We start from the raw sequence: 15,659 nt of genomic DNA on the forward strand, positions 1-15,659 counted from the left end.
GTATTTCCTTGCCCCCACCTATGTACAACTTCCTCTACTGTCAACATCCCCCAAGAGGTACATTTGTTAAAACCAGTGAACCAACATTGACATCATAAACATTCAGATTCCTTAGTTTACATTAGGCTTCATTCTTAGTTTTGTACATTATTATTTTTTTTAATATTTATTTTTTAGTTGTAGTTGGACACAATAAGTTTAGATTTTATTTATTTTTTTATGTGGTGCTGAGTATCAAACCCAGGGCTTCACCCGTGCTAGGCAAGTGAACGCTCTACCTCTGAGCCACAACCCCATCCCCCTTAGTTTTGTACATTCTGTGGTGAGTTTTTGTTGTTTTGTTTTTCCCAAGTTTTTTTGGATTGTATTGGATATTGAACTGAGGTCCTTGTACATGCTAGGTACTCTATCACTAAGCCATATCCCCAGCCCCCATTTTGTGGGTTTTTACAAATATGTAATGACATATTCACCGTTATAGTATCATACAGAATAGTTTTCACTTCCCTTCAAATCCTCTGATCTGCCAGTTCATCTTTCCTTCTTACAAATCCCTGGTGTAGCCTAGCTTCCCCCAATCACCACCATGTAGTGTGTGAATGTGTGAGTGTGTGTGTGTGTGTGTTATAATACATACTACATAACATTTGCCATCTTAACCATTTCTAAGTGTACAATTCATTGGCTTTAAGTACATTCCTAATATTTTGCAGCCGTTACCAGCATTCATTTTCATAACTCTTTTCATCTAGTAAAACTGAAACTTCATACTTATTAAATAGTAGCTCCTGATTTTTCCTTCTTCACTAACCCCTGGCAAAAACCACTATACTGTCTATGATTTTGACTAATATAAGTGCTTTGCTGTGTAAGTGGAATCATAGTATTTGTTTTGTGATTAGTTTATTCACTTAGCATAATGTCCTCAAGCTTTACTCATGTTGTGACTTGTGTTGGAATTTATAAGACCGAATAATTTATTGTATATTGGGAACAGTATTGACCAAATTATATTGTTATATTTTTGAATGTATGAATATGTAACATTGAATCCCATTTATATATAATTATAATGCAATAATTGAAAATATAGAAAGAAAGAAAATTTTATGTGTGTACCACATTTGCTCATCCATTCATGTATTGATGGACATTTGGGTTATTTCCTTGTTTTAGCTCTTGTGAATAATGCTGCTATAAATATGAGAGTACAGATATCTTTTTATTTTTATTATTTATTTTAATTAGGTATGTGACAGCAGAATACATTTTGATTCATTGTACACAATTGCAGCACAATTTTTCATTTCACTGGTTGTACACCATGGAGCATTGCACCATATGTGCAGTCATGCGTGTACCTAGGGCAATGATGTCTGTCTCATTTCACCATCTTTCCTGCCCCCAGACCCTCCTTCCCCACAAGTACAGATATCTTTAAAAAACACCTTGTTTGTCAGTTCTTTGGGTTATGTACCCAGAAGTGGAATTACTGAATCATATGGTAATTTTTTTAAACTTTTTGCCATATGGCTGCACATTTTACATTTTCACTAACCTAACAGTGCATAAAGAAAGGTCTATAGCTCAGTGGTAGAGCACTTGCCTAGTATGTGTGAGGAACTGGGCTCAATCCTTGGCACCACATAAAAATAAATAAAGGTATTGTGTCCATATGCAAACAAAAAAGGTTCCAGTTTCTCTGCATCTTTAACTTCACCTATTATTTATCTGGGTAGTTTTTTTGTTTTTTGTGGGGGGGATTATTTTTTGTACCAGGGATTGAACCCAAGGGTGCTTAACCATTGAGCCATATCCCCAGCTCTGTTTATTTTTTTGAGGCATGTTTTCACTAAGTTGCTGAGGACCTCACTAAATTGCTGAGGCTGGCTTTGAATTTGGAAATTCTACTGCCTCTGGGATTAGCCTCCAGAGCCTCTGGGATTACAGGCATCTACCACCATGCCTGGTTCTTTTCTTTAATAGTAGTCATCCTAATGAATGTGTCTCATTGTAGTTTTGATTTTCAGTTCCCTAATTATTAGTGAGGGGAGCATCTTTTCATTGCTTTCAAGTCATTTGTATATCATCTTGGGGAAGAGATCTATTCAAGTCCGTTGCCCATTTTTTAAATTAGGTTGTTTTGTTGTTGAGTTTCAGGAGTCCTCTCTATATTCTGAATATCAATCTCATCAGGTGATTTGCAAATATTTTCTTCTACTTTGTGAGTTGCCTTTTTATTGTGTTCATTTTGATGCATAAAATGTTTTCATGAAGTCCAGTGGTTGTTTTTGTTTTTTTTTTCTTGTGGATTTTTGGTGTTACATCCAAGAAATTATTGCCCAAATCCAGCATTTTGAAGTTTGTGCCTAAAGTGTTTGCTTCTAAGAGTAAGTTTTAGGTCTTAAATTTAGGTCTGTTATCCATTTTAACTTTTGGATATAGCATTAGGTGAGGAAGGGTTCATCTTTATTCATTTGTATATGGATATCCAGTTTTCCCAGCAGCATTTGTTCTAAAGACTGTCTTTTCCCTATTGGGCAGTCTTAGCACACTTGTCCAAAATAGTTGACAATCTGTATGAGTGTTATTTCTAGGCTTTATTCCATCCGTCTATGTCGGTTTTATGCAAGTCCCACACTGTATTAATTACTGTAGCTTTGTAGTAAGTTTTGAAATAGAAGGTATGAATCCTCCATTTTTGTGCTTATTTTTCAAGATTGTTTTGGCTATGCAGCATCCCTTGGGGTGCCATTTGAATTTTAGAGTGGAGTTTTTTATCTCTATGAAAAACACCATTGGGATTTTTTTTGTTGTTGTTGCTGCGGCTTTGGCATGCTAGGCAAGCCCTCTAAAACTGAGCTACATTTTAGTCCCACCATTGAGATTTTGATGAGGATTGCATTTAATCTGTAGATGGCTTCAGGTAGGTAGTATAAATGTCTTAACAATCTGAAGCAATACAGTTTGTGGACATGGAATATGACTTCGTTTATGTCTCTTAAAATATCTTTCAACAATGTTTTGTAGTTTTCATTATATAGTATTATTTCCTTGCTTAAGTTAATTTCTTTCAGATTGTTGTTAAATGTATAAAAATGCAACAGACTTTGTGTCAACTTTATATCCTCTACTTTGCTGAATTTGTTAGTTTTTATAGGGTTTTTATTTATTGTTGTGGAATCTTAGGGTTTTCTACCCGTAACATTATATCATCTGTAAACAGAGATAGTTTTACTTCTTTCCAATTTAGATACCTTTTTCCTTTTCTTGCTTAATCTGATTTGAACTTCCAGGGTTGAATAAAAATATCAGTGTAGTCATTCTGTCTTGCCTTACTTTTGGTCTTAGAGAAAACATTATTGCTGTTGAGTATCGTGTTTACTGTAGATTTCTTATAGGCACCTGACTTTTCATATGTTGAAGGTAGTTTCCTTCTACTCTTAAATATATACATATTCTTTCCTTCAGTGCTGAGTCTCAAACCTAGGCTCATGCACGTGTTAGCCAATCACTGAGCTACATACCCAACCCTCCTTCTGTTCTTAATTTGTTGAGTATTTTTAATCATAGAATTACATTGAATTTTGACAAATGCTCCCTCCTTCCCCCCTTTTCAGTATTGGGTTGGAGATTAAACCTAGAGTCTTGTACATACTGGACAGGTACTATGCTACTGAGCTACATCCCTAGTCCATTTTGATTTTATTTGGAAACAGGCTTTTGCTAAGTTGCCCAGGCTGGCCTTAAACTTAACCATCCTCCTTCCTTAGCCTTCCAAATAGCTGGGATCATAGGATGTGTTACAACCATCATGCCTAGCTGTCAGATGCTTTTTATGCATGCAGATAATCATGTACTTTTCTCCCCTTCAAATCTCTATGTTTACATTGATTTTTATATGTGGAACTACCTTTGCATTCCAGGAGTAAATCTCACTTAGTCATGGTGTATAATCCTTTTAATATGCTGTAAGTTTGGTAATATTTGTTGAGGATTTTGTATGAAGTGTTTATTAAGAGATACTGATCTGTAGTTTTCTTATAGTGTCATTGTTTTACTTTTATATCAAATTAATGCTGATCTCATAAGATAGGTCATTCTGTCCTTTTCAGTTTTTTGAAGAAATTTGAGAAGGATTGGTATTAGTTTTTGTTTTGAGGTTCTGTGGATTGAAACCATGACCTTGAGTATGCTAGCCAAGCTCTCTATCACTCTGCTGCACCCCCAGTATTAGTTGTTTAAGTGATAGAATTCACAGTGATGCCATCAGATCCAGGAATTTTCTTTGTCAGAAGAATTTTGATTACTGATTCAGTTTCCTTAGTAGTTACAAGTCGATTCAGATTTTGTATTTCTTTATGATTTAGTCTCGGTAGGTTTTGTGTGTAGGATTTTGTCCATTTCATCCAGGTTATCTACTTGTAAATGTGTGGTTGTTTGTGATTCTCTCAGAATCATTGTTTTATTTCTGTAGAATCAATAGAAATATTTCACTTTCTCATTTTAGTAATTTAAGTTTTTTTCCTTAGTCTATCTAGAGAATTATCAGTTTTGTTAATCTTTTCAAAGAACTTTTGATTTCATTGATTTTTTTTTTTTTCTCTTTTCTCTAATTCATGTATCTCTGCTCTAATTATTTCCTTCTTTCTGCTAGTTTTGGGTTTAGTTTGTTTTTCTTTTTCTAGAAAGTTCCTTAACTGTTTTGTCTCATTGTCCCAGTTGTGGACAACCTATAGAAACTTAAATACAGTATATACTACATAATAATAATGAATGTAATTATAATAATATATAAGCTCTAGATTATGATTTCTAACACATTTTAGTGCACCTGTGTCTATTTTGTTGAAATAGTCACAGAATTGAAAACTTGACACTTAATGGGTTAAATTGTAATATTATGTTATTGATTCGAGATCTTTTTTGTTTTGTAATGTAAGCACTTACAGCTATAAATTTATCCATTAGTACTGCTTTTATTGTATCCCGTAAGTTTTGGTATGTTGTGTTGTTTTCACTTTGCTTTCCCTGTTTTTTTTTTGAATCTCTGTATGTTGCCCAGTCTGGCCATGAACTTCTGGGCTCAAGTGATCCTCCTCCTTCATTCTCCTCAGTAGTTGGGACTACAGGCGTGTACCTGCACCGGGCTTGTATTTTTATTTTCTAATTACCCTCCTTATGTCTTCTTTAATCTATTAGTTTTTTTAAGAATGTATTGTTTAATTTCCACAATTTTGTGAATTTTCAAGATTTAATTTCATTATTAATTTTTCTTACTTCACCTCATTGTTATTGGAGAGGATAACTTGGATGGTATCTATCTAATTTAAATTCTAATGAGACTTAATATATGGCCTAACCATATATTCTAACTTGGAAAATGTCCTTTATGTACCTGAGAAGTATACATGTGCTCTGTTGTAGAAATTCCAACTTTTTATGTATGTCTGTTAGATCTAGTTTATTTATTAAGTCCTCTTGTTTATCTTCTGTTGGTTTTGTTTTATTTGTTAGTGAGAGTATAGTATTGACATTTCCAGCTGTATTGGAGATTTGTCTGTTAATCCTTTCAGTTCTGTTAGTGTTTGCTTTGTATATTTTAATGGTCTGTTATTGGTGTTTATAATTGCTATATCTTGTTCCATTGAACCTTTTATTGAAATTTAATGTCTTCCTTAACTCTCCTAGCCTTTTTTTGCTGCTGTTGTTTTTTAAGTTCAATTTTGTTGGATATTAGAGTAGCTGTCTTGGTTACTGTGGGCATAAAATGTCTTTTTCTGTTTTTACATTCAGTTTATTTATGCCTTTGGAGCTAAGCAGATTTCTTAGATATATAGCATGTAGTTAGATCATGCGTTTTTATGCATTCTGCTAATCTGTGACTTTTCATTGAGAGTTTAATCCATATTACTGATAAAGGAAGGTATGGTTTCATTTTGCTATTTTCTGTATAACTTGTAACTCTTTTGTCTCTCATTTCCTACATTGCTCTATTTGTTTAATTGATGTTTTTGTAATGAAATGTTTACTTCTCATTTCTTTTTTGTGCCTATTCTATAAATATTTTCTCTATGGTTACTATGAGGATTACACTTAATATTTTAAAGTTAAATCCCCAGTGTGAATTTTTTTGAACCATGTATACATTTTCCAACTTAAATTTTTACCATGATACATACCATAATAACATTTAGATTAAAACTAAGTTTTAAAAAATATCTTAGTTATGTCATGTAAAAAAGAAAAAGTGGAGTTAGAAATCATCATTAGACTAATGATAGCAATTAGTTCTTCATATGATTGAGTTACTATCTAGTGCCCTTTTATTATATACTTTGTGGGACTTCCTTGAGCATTTCCTGCATGGTAAACCTAGTAGTAATAAACTCTCTCAGCCTTGTTTATCTGGAAATGCCTTTATTTTTCTACCTTACTTTTGAAAGAGAAGTTTGCCTGGATATCGAATTCTTAGTTGACAGTTTTATATTTTTTAGCATTTTGAATATATAATCTTACTACCTTCTTGCCTCTGGAATTTCTGATGAGAACTCTGCTTATAATCTAATTGAGGATTCCTTATATGTACTGAGTCATTTCTTTCTTGTTGCTCTCAAGATTCACACTGTCTCTAGAAAGTTTTTATTACAGTGTGTCTTGGTATATAGGTCTCTGAGTTTATCTCTTGGCATTTATTAAACTTCTTGAATATTTGTGTCTTTCATCAAATATGGTAGGGAACAGACATTTTTTCTTCACATTCTCTCTCTGCCCCTGTTTCTCTTCTCCTTCTGAGACTCCTATAGTGCATATATTGGTCTGGTTGATAGTAATCTATCGGGTTCTCTTATCTTCAGTTTTGGTGATCCTTTCTTTGTATTTCTGCCAATGATGGACACTCTTTGTTAATATGATGCTATTGGTTAATAAACATTTGTGTACAAGTTAAAAAGGAATCCTTCTCACTAGAAAAATTTTTCATTTTGGTTACTGCACTTTGTAGCTTCAGAATATTTTTTGGTTTCCTTCAGGTTTTTAAATCTCTTGATATCTCCATTTTGTTCATACATTTTTTTGCTGGACTTCATATCTTCCTTTAATTCTTTGGACAACTTTAAGATAGTGGTTTTAAAGTCTTTGTCCAGTAGATCTCCCTCACATCTCTTTCAGAATAGTTTCTGCTGATTGTTTTGTTTCCTTTGAATGGGCTACTTTTTCCCAATTTGTATGCAAACTGATCCCCACCCCCTTTTTTGTAGTTATAGATGGACAGAATGCCTTTATTTTATATGTTTATTTTTATTTGGTGCTAAGGATTGAACCCAGTGCTTAACACATGCTAGGCAAGCGCTCTGCCACTGAGCTACAGCCCCAAGCCCTCTCCTCTTTCTTTATTGCAAGTGTCCTCCTGCTATGTAAACTTAAGGTCTTCTCAGATTTTTTCTGGGCATTTTCCCCTGGGTATGTGCGCTCCCCTTTTAATGATCTCATATATTGTTTTCAATGTACTGATCTTTAATGTTTAGCTCCTAAAAGAGGAAAAAGACAAAAGTGAGGAAGTTCAAGATATTTGTGTGTGTGTTTGTGTGTGTGTTTCTTTTTGGTGGTGGTGCTGGGGATTGAACCCACATCCTGGAGCATGTTAGGCAAGCAACTCTACCACTGAGCTGCGCCCTCAGCCCTCTCCAAGATATTTGAGACAGTTTCTTTTCTGCTACTTCTGGCTTAGCCCTGCTGTGTGGAGGTTATTATAGGAACCACCTGAAGCTTCCCATGCAGGTTTTAACTTCAGTAGATTTCCAGCATTTCCATAGGTCCATCAGATAGATTTTGCCAATGCTTTTGTTGACTGGGTAGGGACACAGATTCCTGGTACAAATTCCTGATTATATGTTCCTTACATTGCTCAGAAACAAACCACATCATTAATTTTATTATAGTCAAAGAAACTTGGGTTTACTCCTGGTATTTCTTATTTCACCATCTTTCCAGAATATTCCCCAAAGTTTTTTATACAGGTATTTATGATGTACAAAGCAGTTTTTCTGATTGTCCTTTATTTTTAAATACTAAGAAATTAAGTCACTGCATAACTTTACTCTGTGAAAAACAAAGTTTACTTTATTCTTTTTTTAGTGTGCTGGAATTGATGTTCGTCTATGTGATGTTGGTGAGGCCATCCAAGAAGTTATGGAATCCTATGAAGTTGAAATAGATGGGAAGACATATCAAGGTATGGTCTTTAAAAATGTATCTTATTTTGAATTAATTTTTTCAAACTACTGTTGATTGCTTTCTTTGGATCAACTCTTAGGTGCATGCTAGAAGTACTATGGTCACTGACAAGTCATCTGGGAAATTATTCTAAGGTAGCCAAAATTTGAACTAATTTCTATAACTAGTAAAATGAAGGATTAGGGAAAAGCCAGAGTCCCTTTCTACTGATGATTCTCCAATATTTCTGGTGTGCTGCATTCATTTCCATCAGTTCAGCCTTCTTCCAGCTCCCAGATTCTATCTGACCATCCCCAGCCATAGTTCTTCCTGATCTGTACTTATGACTCTCTATAACTCTGTTCTAATAATTTTCTTGCAGACTATTTCTTAACCATGTCTGTTTGTCATTTGTGGACTTTTGAGTGGAGGCTCGTCCTGCTTCCTTGTCTTTCAGTAAATTCATGTCATTGAGTCATGTCATCCCTCTAGGTATTACCAGTTACCTGATAACTCAGTGGCTCTCGCCTCCATAACAGTCCTTTCCCATGTGTGAATACTGAAACTTACCACCAGTCTTGTTCTCTTAGACAACTATTTAGTCTTTTTTTTTTCCTCCAGCTATTTAATTTCCCTTACTGTAAATGTCTTCCATTTCCTTTTTTATAACCTTTGGGGGCTAGGGGTGTACCTCAAGTGGTAGAACATGTATGCTTAGCATGCATTAGGCCCTGGGTTCGATCCCAACACCCCCTTCCCCCCCAAAAAAAAAAAAATTTACACACACACACATATTTATTTCCTCTGGTGGGACACTCTCACGGTTGCATCATGGTTGACTGTCCTTTCTCCTGCCTAGCCTTCATGTCAGTGTTAATTCTTCTCTTTCATCTGAACCTTCAACTTCATTATTTCTATGACTTTCATGCACATTTAGTCACTAGCTCTCAGAACATCAGTTGAAGCCAGAATACTCTAAGGCTGTTAACCCTTGGATAGGAAATATTGTGAGATAATGAAGAAACGAACTTTGAGGTTAGACATGTCTAACTTTGATCTTAGATAAATCTAAGTACCCAAGTTTCTTTGACTATAGGATTAATCATGGGATTTGTTTTTGAGTAATATAACAGTTCCTGGAACTTAGGCACTCAGCAAATACTTGTCATTTTTCCCTATTCTTTCCCCCAGTTCTGGGATGTCTCATGAATATAGTCCTTGGTCAAGATCCTCTCAAGTCTTTTTTTCCTTCTCTGAGGAAATTACTTTCTTGAAGAGAAAAATAACTAAAGAAACCAAATATCCCTTAATTTTTGCCCTTTATCACTCTTATTTGAAGAAAAGGATCTTTTACTCAGCGTTAATCCTGACACCTTAATAGCCCTCTCCTACGTTCTCTGTCTTTCCCCAGAAGCTCAACTGAAAAAAAATATTTGGAGGAGCTGAAAGTCATAGGATTAGATTACCTCCCATAATTTATATATTTTGTTTCTGGCTTTTATTATGTGAAATTTTTAAAAACTTAATTCACATGAAAAGCAGTGGATTTAAATTAGCTCGTCCTTAGTTAAGGGTGAAGCTTCTTTTCCAGGTTGCTTTTCTTTGCGAAATATTGTTTTTCCGGTTCTTTTTAAGAAGTTAGAAACTGTTTTAGGATTGGTTATTTATGTTATGCCTCAGACACGAGCTTCCCAGAAGTATTTTCTGTCTGTGGATAAAACAGAAATTAAGAGAATAAATGCCAAATTATTTTGAGGTATTTGTGGGTCTATAAGTTTGGCCTTCTGGTTTCTAGGTTTGTTGCCATCATCATCATCTAGTGAAGACTATTTTTTTCTTTCCGAATTTGTGACTCTTGGCAACCTGTACTGAATAGCAGTCTGCGTGAAAAGTACTTCTAGACTGAATTGAGAATTTGTGAAAATTCTTGGAAAGTCCAATATTAGCCAGCATTACACCAATGTCCTCCATTTTTACAGTTTGTTCTCTCACAATTCTACAGTTTGTTGGCATGTGATCTGCCTGTCAAGTTGTAATAGATGACAATTTGATTTACTGTGTAGTTCCAACCTTCATTGTTGTTAGGATCCTTAATATCTGTTTTCTTGTCTCTTTCACTAAGCTAATGCAACAGTTTAGGTTGTATTATTTCAGCACCTATTTGGATACTTCTTAGGGTATTAATAAAGGTTCATAGTTAGAAGGCAACAATTTATTTTTACTAATTTAAGCAGAAAGCATATTAGAAAAATAATGATAATAGAAAGATAAAGAAATAGACTTTGTTCTAAACTTTTAGGAGTACTCATTCCAAAACCACATAGCAGAACTGGGTCATCAGGGAAGTGCCTTTGATCAAGAAACCAAAGGATTGGAAAATTACTTTTAAAGCTATTGGCATCAGAATTAGTCTACTTCTGTCACAGCATGTATAAATAAAAATGAGTATCCCTGTACCATTTCTCTCTTTGAAACTGGTATATTCTAGGAAGATGTAGCCAAGAAACTTCTTAAGATAAAAATGTTTTTGATAGGCTTGTGTGGTCAGTTTGCCAGGTCTTTAGAGTAATGGGGTTTAAATTTTAAAATAAAAATAGATTATTTTGTGTAAGAGGAATTAAAAAGCTAATTTTTTTTTTTTAATTTTACATACCCCCCCCCCCCCCCGCAAGTTTGTATTTTATACTTCATTTAACTGTTAACAGTTTTTAAAAAGTCTTACTTCCTGGGCCAGGGATGTGGCTCACTGGTAAAGCACTTGCCTAGCAATGCATGAGGCACTAGGTTTGATCCCTGGCACCACAAAAAATAAATAAAATGAAAGTATTGTGTTCATCTACAATTAAAAAAATTTTAAAAAAAAATCTTACTTTCCAATTCTACTCCAGAATAAAGGTAGCTTTATGCTGGAAATTCTAGAACTATAGAAGTAGATTTTTCTAAACTTTTTTTTTTTTTTTTTAATTGTGAAGTGTAGTTCTGTAAATGCACAAAACAAAAATTCAACATCTCAAATGCCAAAAACTATGATCTTATCCTTTGAAAGAAAAGACTATTACCAGCATTCTAGAAGCCTCTCAATCCCGTTGTCTCAATCTGTTTTGTGCTAGTATAACAGAATACCTCAGACTAAGTAATTTTTATAAAGAAATTTATTCATTTCTCATCATTTTGGAAGCTAGGAAGTCCAGGATTAAGGAACCATCATCTAGTGAAGGATTTCTTGTCGTGTCAGCCCATGGCTTGAAGGGCAAAGGGAGGGTGGGAACAGAGGAGTGAGCCAGTGTGCACACAGAACAGGCCTTTTTATAAGGGATCCACTCCCCTGATTTACCTGTACATTCAGGTCAATACACTCCCCTGTATTGACCTGTACATTCATTAAGGTGGTGTCACATTGGTGATCATTTCCAAATACATGAACTTTAGAGGACATATTCATACCATAGAACTCACGTGTCTTTCCAGTTGCAGCAGTCTTCCTCTAGTAAACTTCCTCTAGTCTTGGGAACTGGAGTATTTTATTTGCTTTACTAATTATTCATCAGTAAACAGATGAAGTATGCTTAATTTTGAACTCATAAAAATATGGAATTGCAGAGCATATATATAGTTGTCCTTTTTGCTCATTTTATCTTTGCATTTCTTCTGCTTATTAAATGTATCCCTAGCTTGTTGCTTTTATTGTTGTATAATATTCCTTTGTGTAACTATGCCATAATTTGTCTATTCTGTCATTGATTTCAGGACATTGAGATTTAGACTTTAATATATAAATATATATATTTGAAATGTTGATGTAATAAATTTAACATTTATTAAAATTGGCACAGTATTCTTGCTTTTTCCATAATCATGTAGATAAATATTTTTGGTTTTTAATCATTTGCATACATGGTACTTTTTTAAAAAGTGTTTTTTTAGTTGTTGGACCCAAATGCATTTTATTTATTTATTTTTATGCAGTGCTGGGGATCAAACCCAGGACCTTGCGCTTGCTAAGCAAGCACTTTACCACAGAGCTACAACTCTAGCCCGCATACGTGACACTTTTATACTGATTTATAACTTCTTAGATGACTCCTAATGTGTCATCCTGTAATTTTTTTTCCATTCCCTCTTAAATTCTTTTAAATTAATAACTGCAATAAACTACATGTTCCACTAGAGTCCAGCTTATATCTAACTACTTTAGGTGTGAGGTTATTTAGTAGAGCCATTCCTTATTTTTTAAACAATGTCTTAACTCTGTACCCAAAAGGCCAAGAATCTGCTTGTCCTACTAGATACCCTGAATAAAACTTACTTCCCTATTTATTATGACAGTGAAGCCAATCCGTAATCTGAATGGACATTCAATTGGGCCATATAGAATACATGCTGGGAAGACGGTGCCCATTGTGAAAGGAGGGGAGGCAACAAGAATGGAGGTATGTAAATCATTAACACACTTCCATGAAAAGTATTTGGATTTTTTCTTCTTTGGGGGGAGTGTGTACTGGGGATTGAACTCAGGGGCACTCAACCACTGAGCCACATTCCCAGCCCTAGTTTGTATTTCATTCAGAGACAGGGTCTCACTGAATTGTTTAGTGCCTCGCTTTTGCTGAGGCTGGCTTTGAACTCAAGATCCTACTGCCTCAGCCTCTTGGGTTACAAGCCAGTAGGATTTTTTCTCCCAAACTCATGGTAGTTAAATACATGGCCTGTTGAACTAAATGAATTTATTGTTCATACTTGCCTGGACAGAAATTGGGATGTTTGTACATATGCATGTGTGTAGAATGTCTATCTAATCAGATCAGAGCCCAATCTGCTGTGGAAGCTGGGCCTTCCAAAGTGTTGTTTATTCAACATTTAATGAATGTTTACTGAGCATCTCCTAGGTACCAGTCTCAAATTTATTTCACGGTGCTAAGGATTGAACCCAGGGCCTCACACATCCTAGCCACCCACTATTATCACTGAGCTCTATCCTCTGCTCTTTTTCAGATAATGTCTTAGTTGCCTAGGCCTTGAACTTGCAGTCCTCCTGCTTCAGTCTCTCAAGTACCTGGGATTACAAGCAGATGCTACCATGCCTGGGTCCAATCTTTTTAGTAGGCACTGGTGGTATAGCAGTAAACAAAATTCCCTGCATGTTAATAAGGAATGCAGAAAGATCAAAATTTGCTTAGGAGATAAGGCAGGGAAAGGTTGAATGAAGACCGCTGCTACAGGATGTTTCATGTTGCATTAGGTGGGAAGTCAAGAGATGGTAATTGCAACTAGTTCTGAATTTTTCTTTTTTCCTTGACCCGTATGTATTTTCGAAGGAAGGAGAAGTGTATGCCATTGAGACCTTTGGTAGTACGGGAAAAGGTGTTGTGCATGATGATATGGAGTGTTCACATTATATGAAAAATTTTGATGTTGGACATGTGCCAATAAGGTGAGAGACATTGATTTATAAATAATATATCTCTTCTCAACTAACAGTATTTCTAAAAATGACAAACATAAGGGTATACATTTGTAAATGTACACTTATGTAAGTTGAGTTTCTACAGTATAGTATTAGATTAACCTGTTAAAAATTTTTTATCTGAAATGAAAGTTATATAGGCAAGTGTCTGATAATTATAATAATGTCCAATTATTTTGCCTAGCTAGTTAGTATTTCCTAGGTTTTTGGTCTTAATATTTTCCCATTGTTAAAGTTATTTCAATTTACATTGCCTTTTTTTTAAACCTTTTTATATAAGATGATTAAAGGTTGGATTTGCACCTCCTTTTATGTGTGGTTTTTGAGCTTGGTGTACAAAAGGGAACTTCCATGACTCTGTAGTCTAGTACACTAGGAGTTTCACACACATGTCCATACACATATAAGATAGTCTGTAGCTGGTTTCATAATTAGCTGTTATATATAATTAGGGATAGGCTATTACATATTCCAGCTTTTGATTGTTGAAAGAGTAACAACAAAAGTTTCTGAAGACTCAGCTAAGGTTTGGGTTTTTCCTAATGGGGAAAATGAGTTGGTAATTCTTGCCAACCATTAACATTGGACTTTCTTTTCTTAGGCTTCCAAGAACAAAACACTTACTAAATGTCATCAATGAAAACTTCGGCACCCTTGCCTTCTGCCGGAGATGGCTGGATCGTTTGGGAGAAAGCAAATATTTGATGGCTTTGAAGAATCTGTGTGACTTGGGCATTGTAGATCCATATCCACCATTATGTGACATTAAAGGATCATACACAGCGCAGTTTGAACATACCATACTGTTGCGTCCGACTTGTAAAGAAGTTGTCAGCAGAGGAGATGACTATTAAACTTAGTCCAAAGCCACCTCAACATCTTTTATTTTCTAAGCTTTGTTGGAATACATTATACCAGAATTAATTTGCAACATGTTGTCTGTTTTAACAGTGGACCTGTGTAATACTTTTATCCATGTTTAAAGGAATTTGATCAAAGGCAAACTGTCTAATGTAATTAACCAAGGAAAAAGCTTTCAGGACTTTACAATGTTAACTGTTCCCCCACCCCCTCTAGGAAATGCTATAAAGCTCAAATTAGTTAGGACTGACTTATACATTTTGTTTTGAACACCTAAGAGATGCTTTTTGGATATTTATATTGCCATATTCTTACTTGAATGCTTTGAATGACTACATCCAATTCTGCACCTATGCCCTCTGGTATTGCTTTTTAACCTTCCTGGAATCCATTTTCTAAAAAATAAAGACATTTTCAGATCTGAGAGCTACATTTCAATGTCTGTGGTTATAATTTGAACAGGAAGTAGCTAAAACTTTCAAGGCATTTTATCTGGACTGTAGATACTACACCGAGAGGTTCTGACATAGTGGCTAAAATAAGATATTCATGTGCATTAAATGGAACAATAATCTTTTCATTCACTGGTATACAGTTTTATAAGATTTTACCTCTTATAGAACCAGATTAATAACCTCTCATTTTTTTCTGATGTTGGAAAAATGTACTAATTGAAACATGACTAAGTAGGAACATTTCGCCAACTTGAGAATCATTGATTTAGTGAAAAAATCTACAAACATTTCATTCCTTTGTTTAGTGGTAGTTATCAGGAGGTGTTTTCAGCTTATATGAAAAGGGTATTAAAGCTACAAAAGCATAGGAAAAACTCCCATGTTCAGATCTTGTTCTAGTTAGAAAGGTGAAACTGAAATTAGGGTTTTTCATTAGTGAGTCAAATGCTGTTAACACTCTGTTCCTTAGCTGATTTGGATTCTTAGTATCGAGATTGGCATTTCAGGAAATGAGGTTACCAGTACCCTTCTTACAGCAGCTAAATGCGTTAAGTTGAATGTAAGGATGCATAACATTTACTTGTTTGAACTGGACCCCACTACTGATTCCTTAATTGCTTGAATTCTTCTATGTGATTTGTTCCAGCATAATTTCAATATTGTTA

General features: G+C 34.7%; 1 protein-coding gene across 2 annotated transcripts in view; it reads left to right on the top strand.

The window, feature by feature from the left end:
• Positions 1 to 14,963, top strand: part of Metap2 (methionyl aminopeptidase 2) — a 38,612-nt gene extending 23,649 nt beyond the window's left edge. For both annotated transcript variants that reach the window (XM_076854966.1, XM_076854967.1), the window contains exons 8-11: positions 8,137 to 8,233; positions 12,541 to 12,644; positions 13,530 to 13,645; positions 14,280 to 14,963. In XM_076854966.1, coding sequence (XP_076711081.1) covers positions 8,137 to 8,233; positions 12,541 to 12,644; positions 13,530 to 13,645; positions 14,280 to 14,532 — 570 coding nt within the window. In that variant the 3' untranslated portion in view covers positions 14,533 to 14,963. The remainder of the gene's footprint in view (positions 1 to 8,136; positions 8,234 to 12,540; positions 12,645 to 13,529; positions 13,646 to 14,279) is intronic.
• Positions 14,964 to 15,659: the final 696 nt, after the last annotated feature.

The sequence above is a fragment of the Callospermophilus lateralis genome, chromosome 4 (genome assembly GCF_048772815.1).
Source record: "Callospermophilus lateralis isolate mCalLat2 chromosome 4, mCalLat2.hap1, whole genome shotgun sequence".
NCBI classification, from domain to species: Eukaryota; Metazoa; Chordata; class Mammalia; order Rodentia; family Sciuridae; genus Callospermophilus; species Callospermophilus lateralis.